The 20,578-nt window shown below is 41.8% G+C and overlaps 1 protein-coding gene across 6 annotated transcripts in view; it reads right to left on the reverse strand.

Annotated features, from left to right (window-relative positions):
• LOC133638459 (poly [ADP-ribose] polymerase tankyrase-1) overlaps positions 1–20,578 on the reverse strand; it is a 312,114-nt gene that overhangs the window by 239,632 nt on the left and 51,904 nt on the right. For 5 of the 6 annotated variants that reach the window (XM_062031088.1, XM_062031089.1, XM_062031094.1 and 2 more), the window contains one exon: positions 10,832–10,927. In XM_062031088.1, coding sequence (XP_061887072.1) covers positions 10,832–10,927 — 96 coding nt within the window. Of the gene's footprint in view, positions 1–10,831; positions 10,928–15,134; positions 17,717–20,578 lie in introns of those variants that run through there. The other variant, XM_062031093.1, reaches the window with a different exon arrangement.

The raw sequence follows: 20,578 nt of genomic DNA on the forward strand, positions 1-20,578 counted from the left end.
TTAAAATTTAAAAAAATCATCCAAAAATAATTATGAATTAATTCAATTAAAATCAAAGAGTACAGATCAAATACGGTCAGTTTTCATACGCACAGTTAGATAAAAGTGTTTTCAGCCTGGATTTAAAGATTGCCAATGTTTAGTATATATTTTACCAATCAAATTGTTGTCTAACTATTTCGTTAGAATGTGTAAGCAACTACACAACTGGCCGCTGTACAAAATTTGAGAGGACCAACTTTTTTTCCACACGCAAATATGGCCATATGCTTCTTTCCTGAAAGCAAGTTAAAGTTGGAATGTCCGCTTGTTATTAACTGCACTAGCACTGCACAACAAAAGAACATATATTTACATAACTCAGTTGAAGTCTCTAATAGTGAGGTACTTTTCACATTTGAACCGAAATGGTAAATATTCCCAGTATCTGGAAATCGAAATTTTCTGTACTTTTGTATGTCTTAAAGTACTACTAAATGTTAATTTGTTTAATAGTAAAATCTCAATGTCTAACATTTATCACTGATACTGTGCAGTCGTTATATCTTGTTTTCTACGCTTCTGAGTCTTATTTGTACAATGTGCATTAATTTCAGTTTGTTTTAAGTATGTTGTCGTATTAGGAAGTAGTACTTGCCATTAAGTTGAATGTGCCAGTTTTGACATATGTTCAGCCCTAAAAAGTGTTTGTAATGTAAGTATTGTAATTATTAGTTACACACCAGTTGTTTGTAATGTGAATCTTCGTCGTAGTTTGGAGGCGTTAAAATTGCCATGTAAAATCACTAATGCTGAACAGAACATATCCAATGTAAATTGGCATCGAGCTAGCGCATTCTAAAAAGCGTTGCCTTTCTATCAAGCGTTTTCTCTCAGGCATGCTTGCTCTTTTGGTATGGAAAATTTAATCATTACCTAGAGGCAGTTCGCTACAAATACGTTTGTTTGCATGCTAAATGATTGCGCCGGTACCGGGACTATAACCGGACGTGATGTCATGTGCAGGTATCGAAATATGGTACCCTTTAATTTCACGTGAATCAGTACTCGGTAGTACTGCTGGAATTTGGTCGGTACCTATAAAAGTACAGAATTCGGTATCTACCCCTAGATAGAAGCCTCTTTGAGATCTATCAATCAATCAACCAATGTTTATTTATATAGCCCTAAATCACGAGTGTCTCAAAGGGCTGCACAAGCCACAACGACATCCTCGGCTCAGATCCCACATCAGGGCAAGGGTCACCAACCTGTCGATCCCGATGGACCAGTCGAGCTTTAGGTCGTTTTTAGGTAGATGCCAAAAATATTTGGGAAAATTAAATGCTTTACAGTGTCCTCTCTGTTTTGAGTGACTTTATAAATAGTTTACTACAAAGTGATAACATGTCTGGTTAAATGTATTTGATCAGGAGTGTTTACATGTAACAATGTATATTTTTCTTCTTACATTCTACTCTTAGGCCATGTCTACACTAAGTCATTTAACCCCTTAAACCAGGGGTCGGCAAGCCGCGGCTCCGGAGCCGCATGCGGCTCTTTGACCACTCTGATGCGGCTCAGCTGCATACTTGCCGACCTTCCCGATTTTACCAGAATTCTTGCCAATCCTCCCGATTTTACCAGAATACTTGCCAACCCTCACAATTTTCCCAGGAGACTTACAGTTCTCAGTGACCCCTTTCAACGGGGCAAACTTTATCCGATTTTCACCCTAACAAATAAATTGAGGGCGTGCCCTAATGACACTTTAAATGTTATCTTCTATAGCCTGTACAAACAGCGTGCCAGCCCGGCCGCATGTTGTATGTAGCTTGTGCTTGCATACGTAGGAGACAGCAAGGCATACTTGGTCAACAGCCACACAGCTTACACTGACGGTGGACGTATAAAACAACTTTAACACTGTTACGTTACAAATATGCGCCACACTGTGAACTCACACCAAAAAAGAATGACAACACATTTCTGGAGAACATCCGCACCGTAACACAACATAAACACAACACAACAAATACACAGAATCCCATGCAGCCCTAACTCTTCCAGTCTACATCCCGCTACCACCAACCCCCCCCCCCCCCCCCCCACACACACACACACATCGCCCCCCCTGTGAAATGGCCAGGCAGAGTGCATGATGCCCGCATCTTCGGTAACTCCGCCATTAGCGCGCATCTGAAAGATGGAACCACCCCCTTGTGTCCCAAACAACTGCTGGAAGATAAAGATTCGCTCCCTGTCTTTATTTTGGGTGACCCACCTTATCCCCTGACGCCATATCTCACGAAAGAATACACCAACAACGGAGTCAACCCACAACAACAATACTTTGGGTATTCTCTGTCTAGATTAATTGTTGTATTTGTTGTAAAATGTTCTTTATCACATTGTCTACTTTCTCATGTCGATTAAAGATTTGATTAATTTATGATGGCTCAGGTGTGATTCACTACAATAGGGCACACAGCACACTGGATTCTAGTTCATTGAAATACCACAACACTGGATATTGTTCAAAGGAGATACATTTTAATTTAAAAACTTGCACACAAAACACAGCAAACAAATGTAAAATGCACAGCAAACGATTTACAATATAGCTCTTTTAAATAACTTCACAGTGAAGTAAAGTCATCTACTAGGGAGATTGGAGCAGATGGACGCTCAGGTGGGGGTTTTTTTTCTTTTTTTTCTGCGCATGCGTACTAGGTCGCGTTGCGCCGGCGGACGGAGGGGGCAGGGGTCTTAAACGGTGGCATTGTTGTGTGTGGACACGGATAAGGTTAGGTGTGATTTACCCTGGATAACCTTATCTGGCTTAGTGTAAACGGGGCATTAGCGTCCTTTGCATCCCCTTCTATAAGAATATCCATTCATCCATTTTCTACCGCTTGTCCCTTTCGGGTGTCACAGAAAAGACTCACAGACAAGAACAAGCAAACTACGCTCCTTTGGTGCTCGCTAAGGTGAGGTCTTAAAAACTACACTAAGTTTTGTTGCACTTTAGAGCAGTGGTGACCAAACGTTTGGGCTCATGTGTCAATTTGTTTTAAGTAAAGGACAGGCAGCGCCATTGAAAATTGAGCTTGCCAGCATGAAGTACCATATACCATATGCAGATCACAATATGAACATGGTAAACATTTAAAAATGGAAGCAGAGTATTTGAATATTGTAATTTTGTTGTTCTAGTGATCAAATTGCACTGTGCATTAAAAGGTGTGTTGACAGAAGTTACCATCCTAATCTTTTGCACATCTAATTTGACTCTTTCAGATGAGGTTGCAACTACATGCCTGAAATACCTGATGTGTTGAAATCATGCTATTTTATGCTATTTAAACTGCAGTGCATCAGGGGACTAAAGTTACATCTCTATAAAAGTTGTTTTGCTTTTCTTTTAACAATGGTTGATTTTAAGAACTTAATGTAACTTAATAATTGTGCCTGCCACAACCAGAGGGTAAATATGTTTATGAATGTTTTCATTCATCCAGGTCATTGTAATCTCAGGGCATTCAATCGATCGTATCTGGACTGTTTGGTTTGTCTTAAAAGACGCTTCGCCTCTCATCCGAGTACGCTTCATCACTTCCTCAAATCAAGACTCAAAACATCCCAGAACAAGCTAGTCAGGTTACTTCTAGACCTCCACCCCAGATACCACCTCACTCACTAACCCAGAATGTAGTAGAGATGGTGAGGCAACGTCTACTAGGTGATAAAATCTTAGAGGATAGATCCACACTAAACCCAGACCAGATTTGCTTTTTGCTGCAACTTTGCCTTAACACTACATACTTTCAATTTATGGGAACGTTTAACCGACCTAAATACCAGACACCCCACATCCACAAAAACAATGTGGTGTATGCTATCCAGTATAATAGATGGTACGAAAGAGGAGTGAGGGAAGCCATCTATGTCAAAGTTAAAAAAAACATCCCATAATAGATGAGGTGGTCTGCGACACCACCTATCTCCCACATACAACACTGTCCTTTCAACCATTTCTAAAAGACTCTGCAATTTAGCCTCCAACAAATAACAGGATTTAGAGAATGCCATGAGTGCCATTTGTTTACAACTGAATGGAATGCTAATGTGGGGGATTCCAACTATTTTGGACTGGTCGTAGTCAATCTACAGCTATCGTTCTGCCACACAATAGCTCAATGCTAACAAGGGGAAATTAAACTCTAACGACTGTCGTTGGCTTTGACAGTAGGATTGCTCGTTTGCATCAAAACAGTTGTTTTTCTCACTACGATAGGGCAAAACCATCCTTGCCCAGGCACACCCAAACCCTCCTGGTTTTGGGGTATAAATATTTGGGGTTTTGGCACCAGCCGCAATACTAGATCTGACCAATCTATGTCTAAGACTAGTTCTGACCAATCTAAGTCTGTGAGCATGAACTGATGAAGCCTACTCGGATGAGAAGTGAAGCGTCTTATAAGACAAACCAAACAGTCCAGTTGCGATCGATTGAATGCCCTGAGATTACAGAGAGTAAATAATAGGTGCAATTAAACCTCCATACTAGTTAGTTGCACAATGTATGTTAGTCCTGTCGTATGACTTAATGAGCCATCTCATAGTTCTAATTAAGAATATTAACTACAGCGGTGCAGTTACATTGTCTGCCTTAAAAATAGTTCCTTATGTAAATTACCACACAATCTCCTTTCACACTGCAAAGGGTTAACATTCAGGCAGAAAGGGGCCTCATATATATCTTTCTCAGACGTATTTTCCATTTTAAAAATAAACCATGGTTCATCGTGTCACTGATAAGCCTTGACCTTCGTCTCACTGCAAGCCAGAAAACTCATAAATAAATGCAAAATGTGAAAGCACCGTCCAGCACACATAATCTAATTTCAGAAGGATCTCACGGATAGATAACATGAAGATAGCAAAATAAAAATACTTTATTTACAAATGTTGTAGCCATCCAGCACAAACGAAAAAAGAAAGAGAAATATCGTGTCTGGTATTTGTGAAGTGCGGCTGTGTTGAAATTCCCCTCAGGGTTTTAGACACCGCACAGCTCCGCACTATGTATCAATGTTTATCTCATTAACCACAGAACCTTACGAGGGGAATTGATGATGCAACACAGTGTTATCATTGAGGTAGAGGAGCGAAAACTGATTCAGGGCTGGCGTCAATTCCCATGGAAACAGGAAGTGAAGAGAGGAAGGAATACGAAACCAACATTTCTTTTGTCATCATGCTACTGTACTTTTAAACATACGCATGGGTAAATATATTTAAAATGTGCCTGAAAAATACTCTTCTTTGCAAGGGAATCACTAATCTTTCTTCACTTTCTACAACACGTCACTTCCTGTCAATGAGAAAGGACGCAAAAGAGAAAGGCTCCGCTCTTGCTACCGGAGTTTTTTGTTAAATCTGAAGATTTTGACCACTGATTTGCGATCACAGCCACAGGAGAGTACCCTGGCATCTTCAATCTGATTTTGGTCAGTTGAGAGGCACTGATACGCTGAAAGAAGGCGAGTTGGGAGAGCCGTTAGCCTCAAGCCAAAGGCGCCTTGCCGCAGTTCAAAGCGGTTGCCTAGCAACCAAAAGCTACGGCGAGTCTACAACTGTTTTAAAGTGATCCCGACGTCGCAGAGTGATATAAGTTGACAGGCTGACACCTCAAATTGATCTCTGAACGGCGCAAGATACGAAATTGTTGGAAAAAACAAGTTAAAGTGCCGCAAGTCGCTAAAGAAGCAACTGCCGTTAAGACACAAGCAAGAGGCATTGACGTCAGTGACTGCCGCGATGCGAAAAGGTAAAGGAAAGATTGAAATCCCGAAACCTTCGGGGTCAGCTGATACAGAACACAACTGGGAACAAGATTTGAGGTTGGACACAGAACATGATGGGAATCAAGAAGTGATAATACAAAAACTTGAAGAAATGAAAGAAGAAATGAAAGAAATGAAAAAAGAAATGAAAGAAATGAAAGAAGAAATGAAAGAAATGAAAAAAGAAATGAAAGAAATGAAAGAATTGAAAGAATATCTGAGAAAAGTAACAACAGAACACAAACAAGATGTGAAAAGTCTGCAGGAAAATATAGAAAATCTGCAATCTCAGAACAACAGAAGAAATAATGAAGCCACTGAAATGGGCAAACGAATGAAGACCCTTCAAGAAGACAACAACATGTTGAGGAATATCATAGATGAAATGGATCAGGACAAACGAATGAATGATATCATCGTGAAAGGGCACCGAATTAAACCAAGATCCTATGCGAAAGCTGTGAATAATGAAGGTGAACCAGATGAAATGGATATGATCTCAGCAGAACAGCAAGTGGTCAACTTTCTGCAATCAAAGGAAATTGAAATTGACATTAATACCATCGAAACATGAACGGAAGAAACAACAACGCCACTCCAGTCGTGCTCGTGAAACTCGTAAACAGAAAATCTAAAATGGCATTGCTGAGACAGGGAAAGGAGCTGAAGGGAACAAATGTGTACATGAATGAGCATATCACAAAACGTAATGCTGGAATCGCCAAGAAAGCATGCGACTTGAGAAAGCAGGGAAAAATCCAGGGAACTTGGAGCACCAACTGTAAAATCTACATCAAGCTGAATGGAGGTCCAGAAGCCAGAGTAATTGTTGTCCATGACATCAAGGACCTGGACAATTTTTAAAGTTTACACAGCTACCACAACAACGACGATAATGGACTCTGACAGAAAACAAAGACCCAAATTCAGCATTGACACTACTATGTTCCAAGGGACGACTAAACAAGAGGACCTACATTCAGGATTGCATCCACCTACACTTATTGAGATTATTGAAACAACATCAAAGATTGTTCAACAAGAAAATATGGAACTAAAAAATTTCTGCAACAAAGATTACAAAAACCAGGAATTGGAAAATGATATAGATCCAGATACAAATTTTTTCTCCCACATCAGTAATAATTGTTTTTATTATACAGATGATCAATATAATAGCAACATTACATGCGATAACAAATTGTCAATTATTCATTTTAATAGCAGAAGCTTGTATGCAAACTACAACAACATTAAGAACTTTTTGGAACACATCAACGAACCATTCAAAGTGATTGCTGTCACAGAAACATGGATTGATGATAAAAAAGGAATAGATTTTGATCTGGAAGGATATGAACTAAACTACATCAACAGAACCAACAAAAATGGAGGAGGAGTAGCTGTGGACGTGATGAAGAACCTGAACTACAAAGTGGTAAAAAACATGTCATTTGCTATAGATAATATCTTAGAATGTATAACCATTGAAATATGTCAGGAAAAAAGCAAAAACATTTTCATCAGTTGTATATATAGATCACCTAAGTCAAGTATAGAAACATTTGAAGAATGAATCAAGGCTACTTACATGGATAATGGTCAAAGAATAATGTTCTTATGTGATGACTTTAATATTGACTTATTGAACCCTAACAAGCAAAAGTCTATTGATGACTTCATTGATACAATGTACAGCATCAGTTTATATCCAAAAATCACAAAGCCAAGCAGAATCACAGCACACTGTGCCACGCTTATTGATAATATTTTTACCAATGAGTTTGACAATAACACTACAAGTGGTCTACTTATAACTGACGTTAGTGATCATCTGCCAGTTTTTACAATATATGATGGACACTACAAGAAGAACATGGAAGACAAAAGGACATTTCGAAGACTGTGCACAGAGAAGAGGATGACTGCTTTCAAAATTGAGCTACAAAAGCAAGATTGGGACAATGTGTACAATGAAAAGGAGGTTGATGAAGCATATGAACATTTCTTAAACAAGTTCATAATACTTTATGACAAATATTGTCCATGGATACAACTCAGTAATAAACAGAGAAAGAATAATCAACCATGCAATCTTTCCCTGCCAAACCGGGCAGGGAAAGATTAAAAAATGCTTGTAAGAAGAAGAATACACTATATAGAGAATTTATAGCACAAAGAACTATAGAGGCAGAAATTAAGTACAAATAGTATAAAAACAAGTTAACAGACATACTACGATCATGTAGAAAAGAATATTACAGTGAATTATTGGACAGGAACAAAAATAATATGAGAGCAACATGGGGCATCCTCAATAGCATTATTAAAAATGGCACAAAGAGGGACTACCTTCAATACTTTTTAGACGGAAATAAAAAAAAAAGACAAATTAAAGGAAGTAGCTCACTAGTGTTACCATATCTGAGCTACTGTGTAGAAATATGGGGAAATAATTACAAAAGTACACTTCATTCATTAACAGTGTTACAAAAAAGATCAGTTAGAATAATACATAATGTTGGATATAGAGAACATACAAATCCTTTATTTATTGAATCAAAGATACTGAAATTCCACGACATAGTGAATTTGCAAACAGCTAAGATTATGCACAAAGCAAACTATAACCTGCTACCCAAGAATATACAACAATTCTTCTCAACAAGAGGAGAAATATAATCTTAGAGAAAAATGTAATTTAAAACATTTGTACGCACGTACAACACTTAAGACCTTCAGTATATCAATATGTGGAATTAAATTATGGAATGGATTAAGCAAAGCAATCAAACAATGTACTAATATGATCCACTTCAAGAAACTCTTCAAACTTAAAGTGTTTACCAAGTACAAAGAAGAAAAACCATGACAAAAATTCTCAATTTATTTCATCCATCCATTTATTCATTCTTAAAGTAATCTTACTTATCTCATCATATGAAATATGACTTACTTCACCAATTATTATTATTAAATTCTTACTATTATTTATTTATTTATTTTTATGGTGATTACCTATGGAGTTTATTGTGAATAAATTGAGAACAGGAAGTGAACAAAAAAGTTTCAGCAACTGTTATGTAAAGAAAAGGGGTAGGATTAAATAAGCTCTGCTTCTTCCTACTCCTTTTCGAACATGTTGAAAAGAGAAACTGGAAATTGTGATGTATCATGTTGTATGCTTGCATGTTCGAAATAAACTCAAACTCTAACTCTAACTCTAACATTCATCGAAATTGAGTTGATGAATCTGGATGATTTAATTTGGAGATCACTAATTCCAAATAATTGTATCTTTTTCTATAAAAACTGATTTTTTTCAGATGGGGATCAATACTGAACACAAAACCCACTTTAGCCACACAATTAATGTTATTTTAAGAGGAAATAGTATTCTGATAATTTCATAAACAATTAAAAAGACAGTGTGGCAAACGATTCTCGTCTTAACATCTGAATCTTCAAATTTAACGAAGAACAAAAAAAGGATGTCTAATCTACTGACTTTTTTTGAGAAATATCAGCATGTTAGCAAAGTAGCCTGGTGACACACACAACTATAATAAGTGGGCGTGTTGCGGGTGAAGACTGCGCGTTAACTGATATCAAGTGCAAAAGTGAAGGTTTTTGAATTTCCCTCTAAATTTATGGCATCGTATGGTCCAACCAAACACATTTGTTTAAGCTTGCGTTCCAATAATATTCCATTATAAAATGGACTTATTTTTTTACTGTGATGTTTCATCAGGTTGTTGACATGCAGCACACATTTATTTATGTATTTGTCTCCTTTTGTAGGCCATATTGAAGAATGACACAACCTACTTTAAGCATGCTGAAAGTACACTCTGGAAGGCGCTGCGGTGTTGTGATAGGGTGTCAGTTTGCACGTCCTTTCCAGACTAAATACAGAAGCAAACCAACGTCCGCAAAACAGTTTAGACTTGATAAATTCCATTGTGAAAGCTAAATAACATTTGCATTTCCTTTTCGCTGTATTGTGGCCGTTCTGATAATCAGCATATATTCTGCATGTAAATCAAGACAGACACGCTAAATGGACTGTGCTCTCTATTTTGCTTATTTAAGAGATGCAAACCTCTGCGCACAAGCTTTTTAGATTGCATTATGTGTGGTATCAGATTTGCACATGCTTGAATCAAACCTTGAGTCGATCAAGCCCATAGTGAATGAAGAAAAGCTATGTTGATAAATGTTGATGAAATATTAATAACTGTACTATGCATTATTTAAAAGTGAATATATAGCATCTAATCATTTGGAGGATGACCAGCGGGAAAATCAATAAACATGCACATTGCTTCTTTTCTAATACAATCTCACTGTATATTATTATTTTGTAAATATTTAACTTGTTAACTAACTGTTCTTTAAATTCTAATTAAAACCAGGGACAGAGGTTGTAAATGAGTCTTGTTTTGTATATCCTAAAAAATTAGGCATTTGTACCTGTTCTACAAGTGAATGATGGATGCTATTTCATAATTTTGTTTCGAGAGATTTAGCTTGGCTCAGGCTCTGGCCTGTGGGCTGTGATAAAAGGGTATTTTAAATAATTAGCAGTTGGTTTCACTAACTTCAGGGGACCTGATATCTTTGTTCTTTCCTTTCCCAACTGGAAAGGTTTTTGAACATTTTTTTTGTTGCAAGTGTGGAACATGGCAAACACATTTAGTAGAAAAAGCATTGGACTTGTTCATGTTTTGTAAGATGTCTCCGTATTATAATAGATGTCCCTCTTACCCAATAAAAGGAATGGAACATTACAATTAATTTGACTGCACAGTTTTAGTGTATGTAGCATGGTGGCCAATAAAGCCTTTCAGAGAATTGCTTATTTTTCCATCAGGTGTAAAAACCTATTTTGTAACTTCTCTTAAGGAAAAAAAGCAGAGCATCCCCAAAACAACACTGGACTTTTACGAGCAGACAGTATAGTGTGTGGCTTTAAACAGACTGAGATGAAAAGTGGTACTGACCTGTGAGCACGGCCTTGGCGGAGGGTTCAGCAAGGTCCAAGGCAGACTTGCCGTCAGTGTTGCGGATGTTGGGGTCGGCTCCGTGCTGCATTAGCACTGTGCAACAACAGGGCAGACACAAACAGTAGCTCAGCTCCTGAACTGACAAGCAAACTCCCTGACACACACTTCGACTCAATCCTTGCCCCCCTGAACCATATCCAACCACGGCTCCCCCTGGACCAACACACAGCTCCTGCACGATCCCTCCTCGTCCTGAAAGTCCTGCTTCACATGTCTCCCTTCCTCCAGCTGCTCCTCCTCTGTTGCTAGCGCTGCTACCTCGCCTGCCCCCGGTTACCCCTGCCCTGCGAGCCACGCTGCTGATGTAAACAGACATGCCACCACAGCAACAGCGAGGGCTAGGCTACACGGTACACCGCCACAGAAACAACGGACCAAGGAGAGCGGCTGCGTGACCACCTTGGTAACACATGTCACGCTCCCGTGGACTGGGAGGAGGAAGCCGTTGGAAATTAACACAAACACACAAAAAAAGGGGTGCAGCGGAAGAAAGCTCACAGCTACAACTAATCGAGGTGGCAGCGGTGACGAGGCAGGCAGGCAGTGCGAGTGGAGAGACTCTTGTCTCTCTGACTGACTGAGAAATGCAGCGGAGAGCAAGACGAAAGAGGTGGGGGTGGGGGAATTGGAGATGGTTGGGTTACGAGTTTGAGAGGATGAGAGAGGAAGGGCGAGAAGACAAGAAGTGTTGTTTGGGTTAAATAGAAAAAGTACATGAACACTCTGAATAGGGGCTGTGTATTTTATAATTAATACAGAGCAGTGATTCAACTGTAAAATAATCATATTCATAGCACGATTGTTTTGACATACAGTTTTTGCCATCTCTCCCTAACCTTGCCGAGCAACAAGTCGTTGCGCAAACATGCGCTGCAACCAGGGAACCAGTTAGTGAAAGTTAACAACTTTCATAAAAGACCAGTGTTTTACAAATGTGAATTAGCATTTATATTGATCAAAATACTATGTATAAAAAATAAACAGGGCTGAAATAAACATGACAAAAGGGGGAAAAAGGAAGAAGTCAGCTTGAAGGCACACGAAACACCAGAGGGCGTGCTGTGACTTATTTGCGTGTTTGCATAACAAACATATCCAGCCACGGCTCCCCCTGGAGCCACCATTTGTGAAACAGCAAAATAATTGTAGATTGTGACAACAAAACAATGTATTTTTTTTTATCTTAGCCAAGAAAACTAGCTGTCTGTCAGGTAAAGAAATAACAAATTAGCTTAAAATTGCATAAATAACACACTTTAAGCTTAGCTGATGTCTAATATCCATCATAACGTCCCCCCCGGCAGACGACCTTTAATCGGTATATTCAAAACAGCTGACATCCACTAAATGATTATATGCAGAGAAAACCCCCCAGAAATGATCAAGTGATTGACGAGAAAGGTTGTCAACATATTTCTTACTGTCTGAAGTTTTTGCAGCGCTATTTAGTCTGAGTCACTTTAGAGTCATGAAATGTGGCATTTTCAATTGTGTTTACTATTTTCAGCATGGTTGCAAAATGTTCGAAAGTCTTATTTTCCTATGTAATTAAGTGAAAAACGATGCGCAATTACACGGACTCTGGCTGTGCAGCATTCTGTCCTTCGACTTAAGTCCGTCCTTGCGCGCCTTTATCCAAGATGCGCACTCTGAGTGAAGCGCCCCTAAATGTGAATGTTTCCTGTCAACTCAGACCTTATTTATATTCTCCCATCGACTTAGGGGAACTGCACTTTACAATTTACCGTAGTATAATTGTTTATGTTTTTCAGTCAGTACGGGCAAAATAAATAAAAAAATTGCAGTTCCCTTCAAGTCACACTTTTGAGGCTGCAATAAGTGCAGCGCCCAGGGAAGGTAAAACGTTATATTGCACATGAAGGTTTAATACAATGTGAACCACACATTATAAAATGATAAGAGACGTTCATAGAGCTATCAAATCTATTCTGATCGCTTCAATTGGAGACACCTGGAAACATCCATTGAGATGAGGATAAAGGACCATAATGCCACTCTGTGTTAACTATCAAAAATCTAAATGCACAAAATGTACCTGCTCTGTGTGTAAGTGGAAAGGAAGGGGGGCGTGATCATGGCAAAAAACGCAAGGCAAAGTCATGGGACAATCAATTTCTGCTGGACCTTGAGATTTAAACTATGCAACTTTTTAATAATAATAGCATATATCAGACGCTATAAAAAGGATAAGGAGGTGATCAACACTCACTTTCTTGAATCTATACGATCAACAAAAATGTAACAAGCATAATAAAAAAATGTAATACATTTGAAACAACTGATTACATTTTTTAACAGATAATGTCAAACTGTCAACTGTCACACTCACACTTGCTCGCTCACGCGCACGCACACACACACATGTCCATGCAAGCCGCGCTAACGCGTCACAACTTCACAAACATCTGTTTTTTTTAAACATAATTCGTAATAGCACGAATAACATCAGGGTGAAACAAAGCTTCATCTGCAAAGTTACACCCAGCCAAGAAGAGGAAGTTGTTGTAGCGCATACTTGCCAACCCTGAGACCTCCAATATCGGGAGGTGGGGGGGGCTTGGTCGGGGGTGGTTGGGGGCGTGGTTATTTACAGCTAGAATTCACCAACTCGAGTATTTCATATATATATATATATATATATATATATGTTTATATATATATATATATATATATATATATATATATATATATATATATATATATATATATATATATATATATATATATATATATATATATTTATATATACATATATTGTGGCAAATGCAAGAAACACAGCGTTGTTTCTTTGAGGTCTTTATTGTAAGACTGCCAACATAAGAATGCACAATAAAACACAATATGCACTTTTATAGTGTGCCCAAGAAGGTACATAAAACCACACCCATTCTGCTGAGTGTGAGCATGGTCCTAGTGCCCGCCACACAGCCCCCCCCCCCGAACACCCAGACAGCAAGTTATGGGGAAAAAGAAAACCTGTCAGGGGGCCTCACTCGCCTGCCGTAACGGCTAAAATGTCCATCCCGCGAAGCGGGTGTGCCTTGTGGAGCAGAACAAACATCAGGGTCCGGGTGAGGCGAAAGACATTCAACCCGAACAGATTTTGGGGCCCGGCAGTATTTCTTCACCTGCAACACAATGCGCCGGTTTAAGTCTGTCCAGAGAAACGCATTCCCTGCGCCCGCCCATATCCAGCACAAAGTTTTTAGGACCGCGTTCCAGCACCCTAAATGGGCCATCGTAAGGCGGTTGGAGGGGCGAACGGTGGGCGTCGTGACGTACGAAGACAAAACGGGCAGATTTAAGCTCCGATGGCACAAACGACTTAGGGAAACAGTGGTGAATCGGGCCGGGAGCCAAGGACCCCCTCGACAAAAAGGGAAACGGTCGCGGGGTACAACCCTCAGGTAAAAATTCCCCCGGAACGCGGAGTGGCTGACCGAACACCAATTCAGCGGGGGCCGCTGCAAGATCCTCTTTAGGGGCTGAGCGCAACCCGAGCATAACCCAAGGTAAACGGTCAATCCAATTGCTATCAACGAGCGCCGCACGCAAAGCCGCCTTAAGCGACCGGTGAAAACGTTCACATAAGCCGTTAGCTTGGGGATGGTAGGCTGTAGTACGTTGCACCTGCACACCGAAGGACTGGGCCAACGCTGACCAAAGCTCTGACACAAACTGGGATCCCCTGTCCGAGGTGATATCAGACGGCGTGCCAAAACGCGCAACCCAGGCTGACAGAAACGCGCGAGCAACGTCTACCGAGGCAGTGGAGGAAAGAGGAACCGCTTCCGGCCATCTGGTGGTACGATCTACCATCGTTAGCAAATGTGTATAACCCTGCGACGGAGGGAGGGGGCCAACTAAGTCTACATGCACGTGGTCAAACCGCCTGACCGGAATCGGAAATGGTTCGAGGGCCGCCTTTGTGTGCCGGTGGACCTTGGCGCGCTGACATGCCACGCATACGGCTGCCCACTGCCTAACATCCTTCCTAAGGCCAGGCCAAACAAACTTGGCACCAACCAACTTGACGGAAGCCCGAACGCCAGGGTGCGACAGGGAGTGTATTGCGTCAAAAACCCGGCGGCGCCAGTCTACCAGAACAACCGGCCGAGGGCGGCCAGTGGAAACATCGCAGAGGAGGGCGGGACCGCCATCCTGAACTACCACCTCCTCGAGCACTAGCGCTGTACCGTCAGTTTTGAGTGCGCGGATGTCGGGGTCGTCGGGCTGGTCAGCGGCCATTCCCGAAAAATCTAAACCGAGCTGCACGGGGCACACGAGTACGCGTGAGAGACAGTCAGCCACAGGGTTGGCCTTACCGGCCACATGCTGAATGTCCGTAGTGAACTCAAGAGATGGCCGACAAGTGACGCTGCTGACGGGCTGACCAAGGCTCTGTGACCTTTGACATGGCAAACGTCAGGGGTTTGTGGTCAACAAAAGCCGTGAAGGACCGACCTTCCAACAGAAAACGAAAATGGCGTGTTGCAAGATACAGTGCCAACAACTCTCGGTCAAATACACTGTACTTCCGCTCGTTATCTCGCAGTTTACGACTGAAGAACGCAAGGGGCTGCCATACATTCGCCACCCGCTGCTCAACTACAGCGCCCACGGCGACATCAGACGCGTCCGTTGTCAAAGCCACGGGCGCCGCGGAAACAGGGTGGGCGAGGAGAGCAGCCTCTGCGAGCTCGGATTTAGCCCTATGAAAAGCTTGGACTCGCTGAGGAGACCATTCGAGGGAATCGCTTGCCTTTTTGTTCCGTAGGGCACCATAAAGAGGCTGCAGGAGGTGGGCAGCGCGAGGAAGGAACCGATTATAAAAATTAATCATGCCCAAAAATTCCTGCAGAGCTTTGACAGTGGAGGGACGAGGAAAATCTGCCACCACTTGCACTTTTGAAGGCAAAGGGATCGCACCCAGCGACGAAATACGGTGACCTAAAAAATCAATCTCTGACAGCCCAAACTGACATTTAGAAGGATTGACGATCAGGCCGTGCTCGTCAAGACGTGTGAACACCTGTGTTAGGTGTGACTGGTGCTGCTCGGCTGAAGGACTCGCCACCAAAATGTCGTCCAGATAAACAAACACAAAATTGAGGCCGCACAAAACTGAGTCCATTAATCTCTGAAAGGTTTGTGCTGCCCCCTTCAGGCCAAAAGACATATGCAGGAACTCAAAAAGCCCAAACGGGGTTACTACTGCGGTCTTGGGCACGTCCTCAGCACGCACCGGCACCTGGTGATAACCACGAACTAAGTCTACCTTCGAGAAAATAGCGGCGCCAGCCAGGCGCGCCGAAGAGTCCTGGATGTGCGGAATAGGGTAGCGGTCGTGCGTTGTGATGTTGTTAAGGCGGCGAAAATCCCCACAAGGCCGCCAGGAACCGTCTGACTTGGGCACCATGTGCAAGGGCGAGGCCCACGGGCTATTAGAACGCCTAACGATGCCTAAACGCTCCATAGTAGCAAACTCCTCTTTAGCAATGGTCGATTTAGCCGCGTCAAGACGGTGCGCACGCGCAAAAACTGGCGGGCCCACCGTGGGAATGAAATGTTCGACACCGTGTTTAGTGTCCGCGGTGGAAAAAGCGGGAGTGATTAATGACGGAAAATCCGCCAGCAAACGCTGAAAAACGTCACCAGATACCAAATAATTAGCGTGTGTTAACGGTCCAAGTCCCCCCGCCTTACATGTGAAAGTTGAAAAAGACACAGCATCAATCAATCGGCGGTTAGCAACATCAACAAGCAGTCCATTAGCACACAGAAAATCCGCGCCAATAATGGGAACCGTGATGGCGGCGATGATAAAGTCCCACTGGAATTTGCGTCCATGAAAGCACACAGTCACCAACCTGGAGCCGAAAGTGTCGATCGACGAGCCGTTGGCGACATTCAGCAGCGGCCCGCAGCCACCTGTCGCCCTGTCCACGTCCGTGGCAGGTAACAGGCTGACTTGCGAACCGGAGTCCACCAGGAAACGTCTCCTTGACGACGAGTCAGCGATGAAGAGCAGCTCACCTGCTTCGCCGGCGCCCACAGCTGCTACTGAACGCTGGCGTTGGAGTTTCCCGGGGCCGTGAAGGAGCATGGAGGGACACACCGTCGAGCTTTGGCGCCAAAACGTTGATGGAAGAAGCACTGGCTCGCTTCGCGCCTTTTCCGGGTAGCGACTCCCGCCACCACTGCTGGGTCCGCGTTCTCCATCGTCTGCAGGGGGGGGGGCTTCTACGCTCTGCACGGCAAACCGTCTGGAAGCCAGAAGCACCCGGTCAGCTTCTTCAGCCAAGCCCCGGTAGTCGCCGGAGGCCAGAGAAGCGGAGTTAGCCAACACCGCACGGGCCGCAGGTGGTAGCTGCCGCAAGAAAAGATGCGGGAAAATGAACCCGCCCTCCTCGGAGCCCAGCAGCGACAGCATACTGTCCATCAGATCCAAGGCGGTGCTATCGCCCAAACCGGGCAGGGAAAGAAGTCTATCTGCCCTCTCAGCGTCAGTTAGAGTAAATCTCCGAAGCAGAAGATTCTTGAGTGCAGCGTACTTGCCGCGCTGTGGAGGCGTTCGCAACAGCTGCTTGGTGCGGCGAGTGGTCGCCTGGTCGAGGGCTGTTACGACCAAGTAATACCGGGAGTCGTCGCCGCCGATTCCTCGCAGGTGGAAAAGTGCCTCGATGTGCTGGAACCATGATGCCGGGTCACTCCGCCAGAACTCCGGAAGCTTTGTCCCCGCGGGGGTTGCAGGTTGCTGGAGTTGGGGCAACATGGCCGATGAAGACACAGCTTCCTCTTCTGCGTGAAACATTGTCGGGGTCACCAATGTGGCAAATGCAAGAAACACAGCATTGTTTCTTTGAGGTCTTTATTGTAAGACTGCCAACATAAGAATGCACAATAAAACACAATATGCACTTTTATAGTGTGCCCAAGAAGGTACATAAAACCACACCCATTCTGCTGAGTGTGAGCATGGTCCTAGTGCCCGCCACAATATATATATATATATATATATATATATATATATATATATATATATATATATATATATATATATATATATATATATGTATGAAATACTTGACTTTCAGTGAATTCTAGCTATATATATATAAATATATATATATATATATATATATATATATAAATATATATATATAAATATATATATATATATATGTATATATATGTATATATATATATATATATATATATATATATATATATATATATATATATATATATATATATATATATATATATATATATATATATATATATATATATATTTATTTATTTTATTTACATAAAAGAAATACTTGAATTTCAGTGTTCTGGTGGCTATCCATTAGATGGCAGTATTGTCCTGTTTAACTTCTCCGTTCATGATGAGTATATCATTCCGGCCACCGTGTTCAATAGAGAAGTCTGTTCTACATATTTACAGGCAACATACACCTTCCCCTTCGAACTGTCCTGGATGAATTGAAATTCTTGTTTCCATTCGTTTTGGAACTTGCAAGCGTATTTCTTCATCTTGCTCATCGACGGCGTCACCATGTCTGTAATTTCCTCGTTCTTCTGCTTCGTCTCCTTGTTGTGTGCGCAGTTGTGCACTCCACTCTCTAAAAGCCCTAGATGTTACGACGTCATTGGGCAGGCAAGCTGTTTATATTGTGGGAAAGCGGACCTGAGAACAGGCTGTCCCCACTCAGTCTCAGGTCCGCATTGAGCCAGAGGGGGCGTGGCCTCCAGCTCCGGCTGAATACCGGGAGTTTGTCGGGAGAAAATCTCTGCCGGGAGGTTGTCGGGAGAGGCGCTGAATACCGGGAGTCTCCCGCTAAAAACGGGAGGGTTGGCAAGTATGTTGTAGCGTGCTTACACACTAAGGATCGACAGATTTTCGGCGCCAATATTTGGCACTTTGACATATATCGCTTTGCCCTTTTTTTTATCGCTATTGGCCTTTTTTTGGTGGTGCTTCAATAGCCACGCCCCCCGCTTTGTCTCCTTGGAGTGATGGTCACTGATAGCACGTTTCCTCATCTTACATCAACTTGTCAAAACATAAATGTTTTGCCCTGGAATTCCAGTTTGTCTTTCTTTCCTGGAGTCTTCTCCCGTTTTATGTTTTTTTGGCTACTCACAGCGTGGGCTCAAAGAAAAAGCGGCAAGTTTTTATGTTCTGTGGTTCAATCAAACAATGCGACAGAGATAGATAGACATGAAGATGACATAAAATATACCTCTGCAAAAAATCCAAACTTTGTGTAAATTGGCAAATAGGAGACTTATATAATACGTAAAGAGCAGGGAGCAGCACACACTTACTGTAACATCCAAAAGGATATTACGTCAGCCAGCTTGAAAAATGTCTCCACAAAAAGGAGTCCATAATTGTTTGTATTTAAATGTTTGCCATATTTATAAATCTTTTATTTTATATCAATCATCCCATATTGAGAAATCCATCTATCCATCAAATTTGTCCGCTTGTCCCTTTCTGACTTACAGGGGGGCGAGAGCCTATCCCAGCTGCACTGACGCGGAAGGCATCATGGATGTAAATTGTGTTACAAATTGAGAACAGGAAGTGAACAAATGTGTTAGTAGTTGCTATGAAATTGAAAAAGGGTAGGATTCAATAAGCTTTGCTTCTTCCGACTCCTTTTTGGACATGTGATGCATCATAATGAAACTGTTTGAAATAAACTTAAACTAATTAACCAACATATATTCCACGGTTCTTTACAAGGAACTCTTGCAATGTGTTGAATCCATAACTGCTATACAATTGAGTAGATGGCGAGTTATTGTGATATAGAAAAATCCCATATTTTTACCAATTTTCCCAGAATTCCCAAATTTTAAAATGCAAATGTTGATGTTCCTCTGAGACACACATAATAAAGGTCTTTGTGAAATCCTCTGATGTTGGTTGGAGCTATATTAACCACAACATTAGCGCCACATCAACCATTATGTCGCTACTGGGCCAGTGTTTCCTAAAAAATAATGTGAAAAAACACTTTAGAGCCTTGTCCAGCTGTTAACTGACATATACTATTAATGTTTAAATAACTTTTACTGCAAATGAATTTCAACTCCAAATTTTGGTTATCGGCCTCCTTCACTACTAATAATTGGTCCTGAAAAAACGGTCGATTTTTAATACACACACTACATCACCATGAAAACAAAAGTACACATGACAAGCACTGCCTGGATGCATATAGCATTTTCAAATATTCAGAAGCGTTAGTAAATCTCCATTCTCTATTTCCCACACAGCTGAGAAAAAGGGCGCAAAGTCTGCCTTGTTAGTACAGTGGAACCGCGATTCACGAATGCCTCTATTTGCATTATTTTCGGTCTACGAATGCCAAATATGCCTCAGTGTGCGACCAATGTCTAGGTGTAGGATCACTGTATTCATTTATTTATTTGTTTTGTTTGGTGCTGGAAGCTCTATGGGGTCTGTCCTTTTTAATTAACACGTTTCCTGTGCACGGCCATTTTGAAGAGGCGGGCCCCGGCATGGCGCAGTTGGGAGAGTGGCCGTGCCAGCAACCTGAGGGTTCCTGGTTAGATCCCCACCTTCTACCAACCTCATCACGTCCGTTGTGTCCTTAAGCAAGACACTTCACCCTTGCTCCT

Source organism: Entelurus aequoreus, linkage group LG21 (assembly GCF_033978785.1).
Source record: "Entelurus aequoreus isolate RoL-2023_Sb linkage group LG21, RoL_Eaeq_v1.1, whole genome shotgun sequence".
Classification (NCBI taxonomy): Eukaryota; Metazoa; Chordata; class Actinopteri; order Syngnathiformes; family Syngnathidae; genus Entelurus; species Entelurus aequoreus.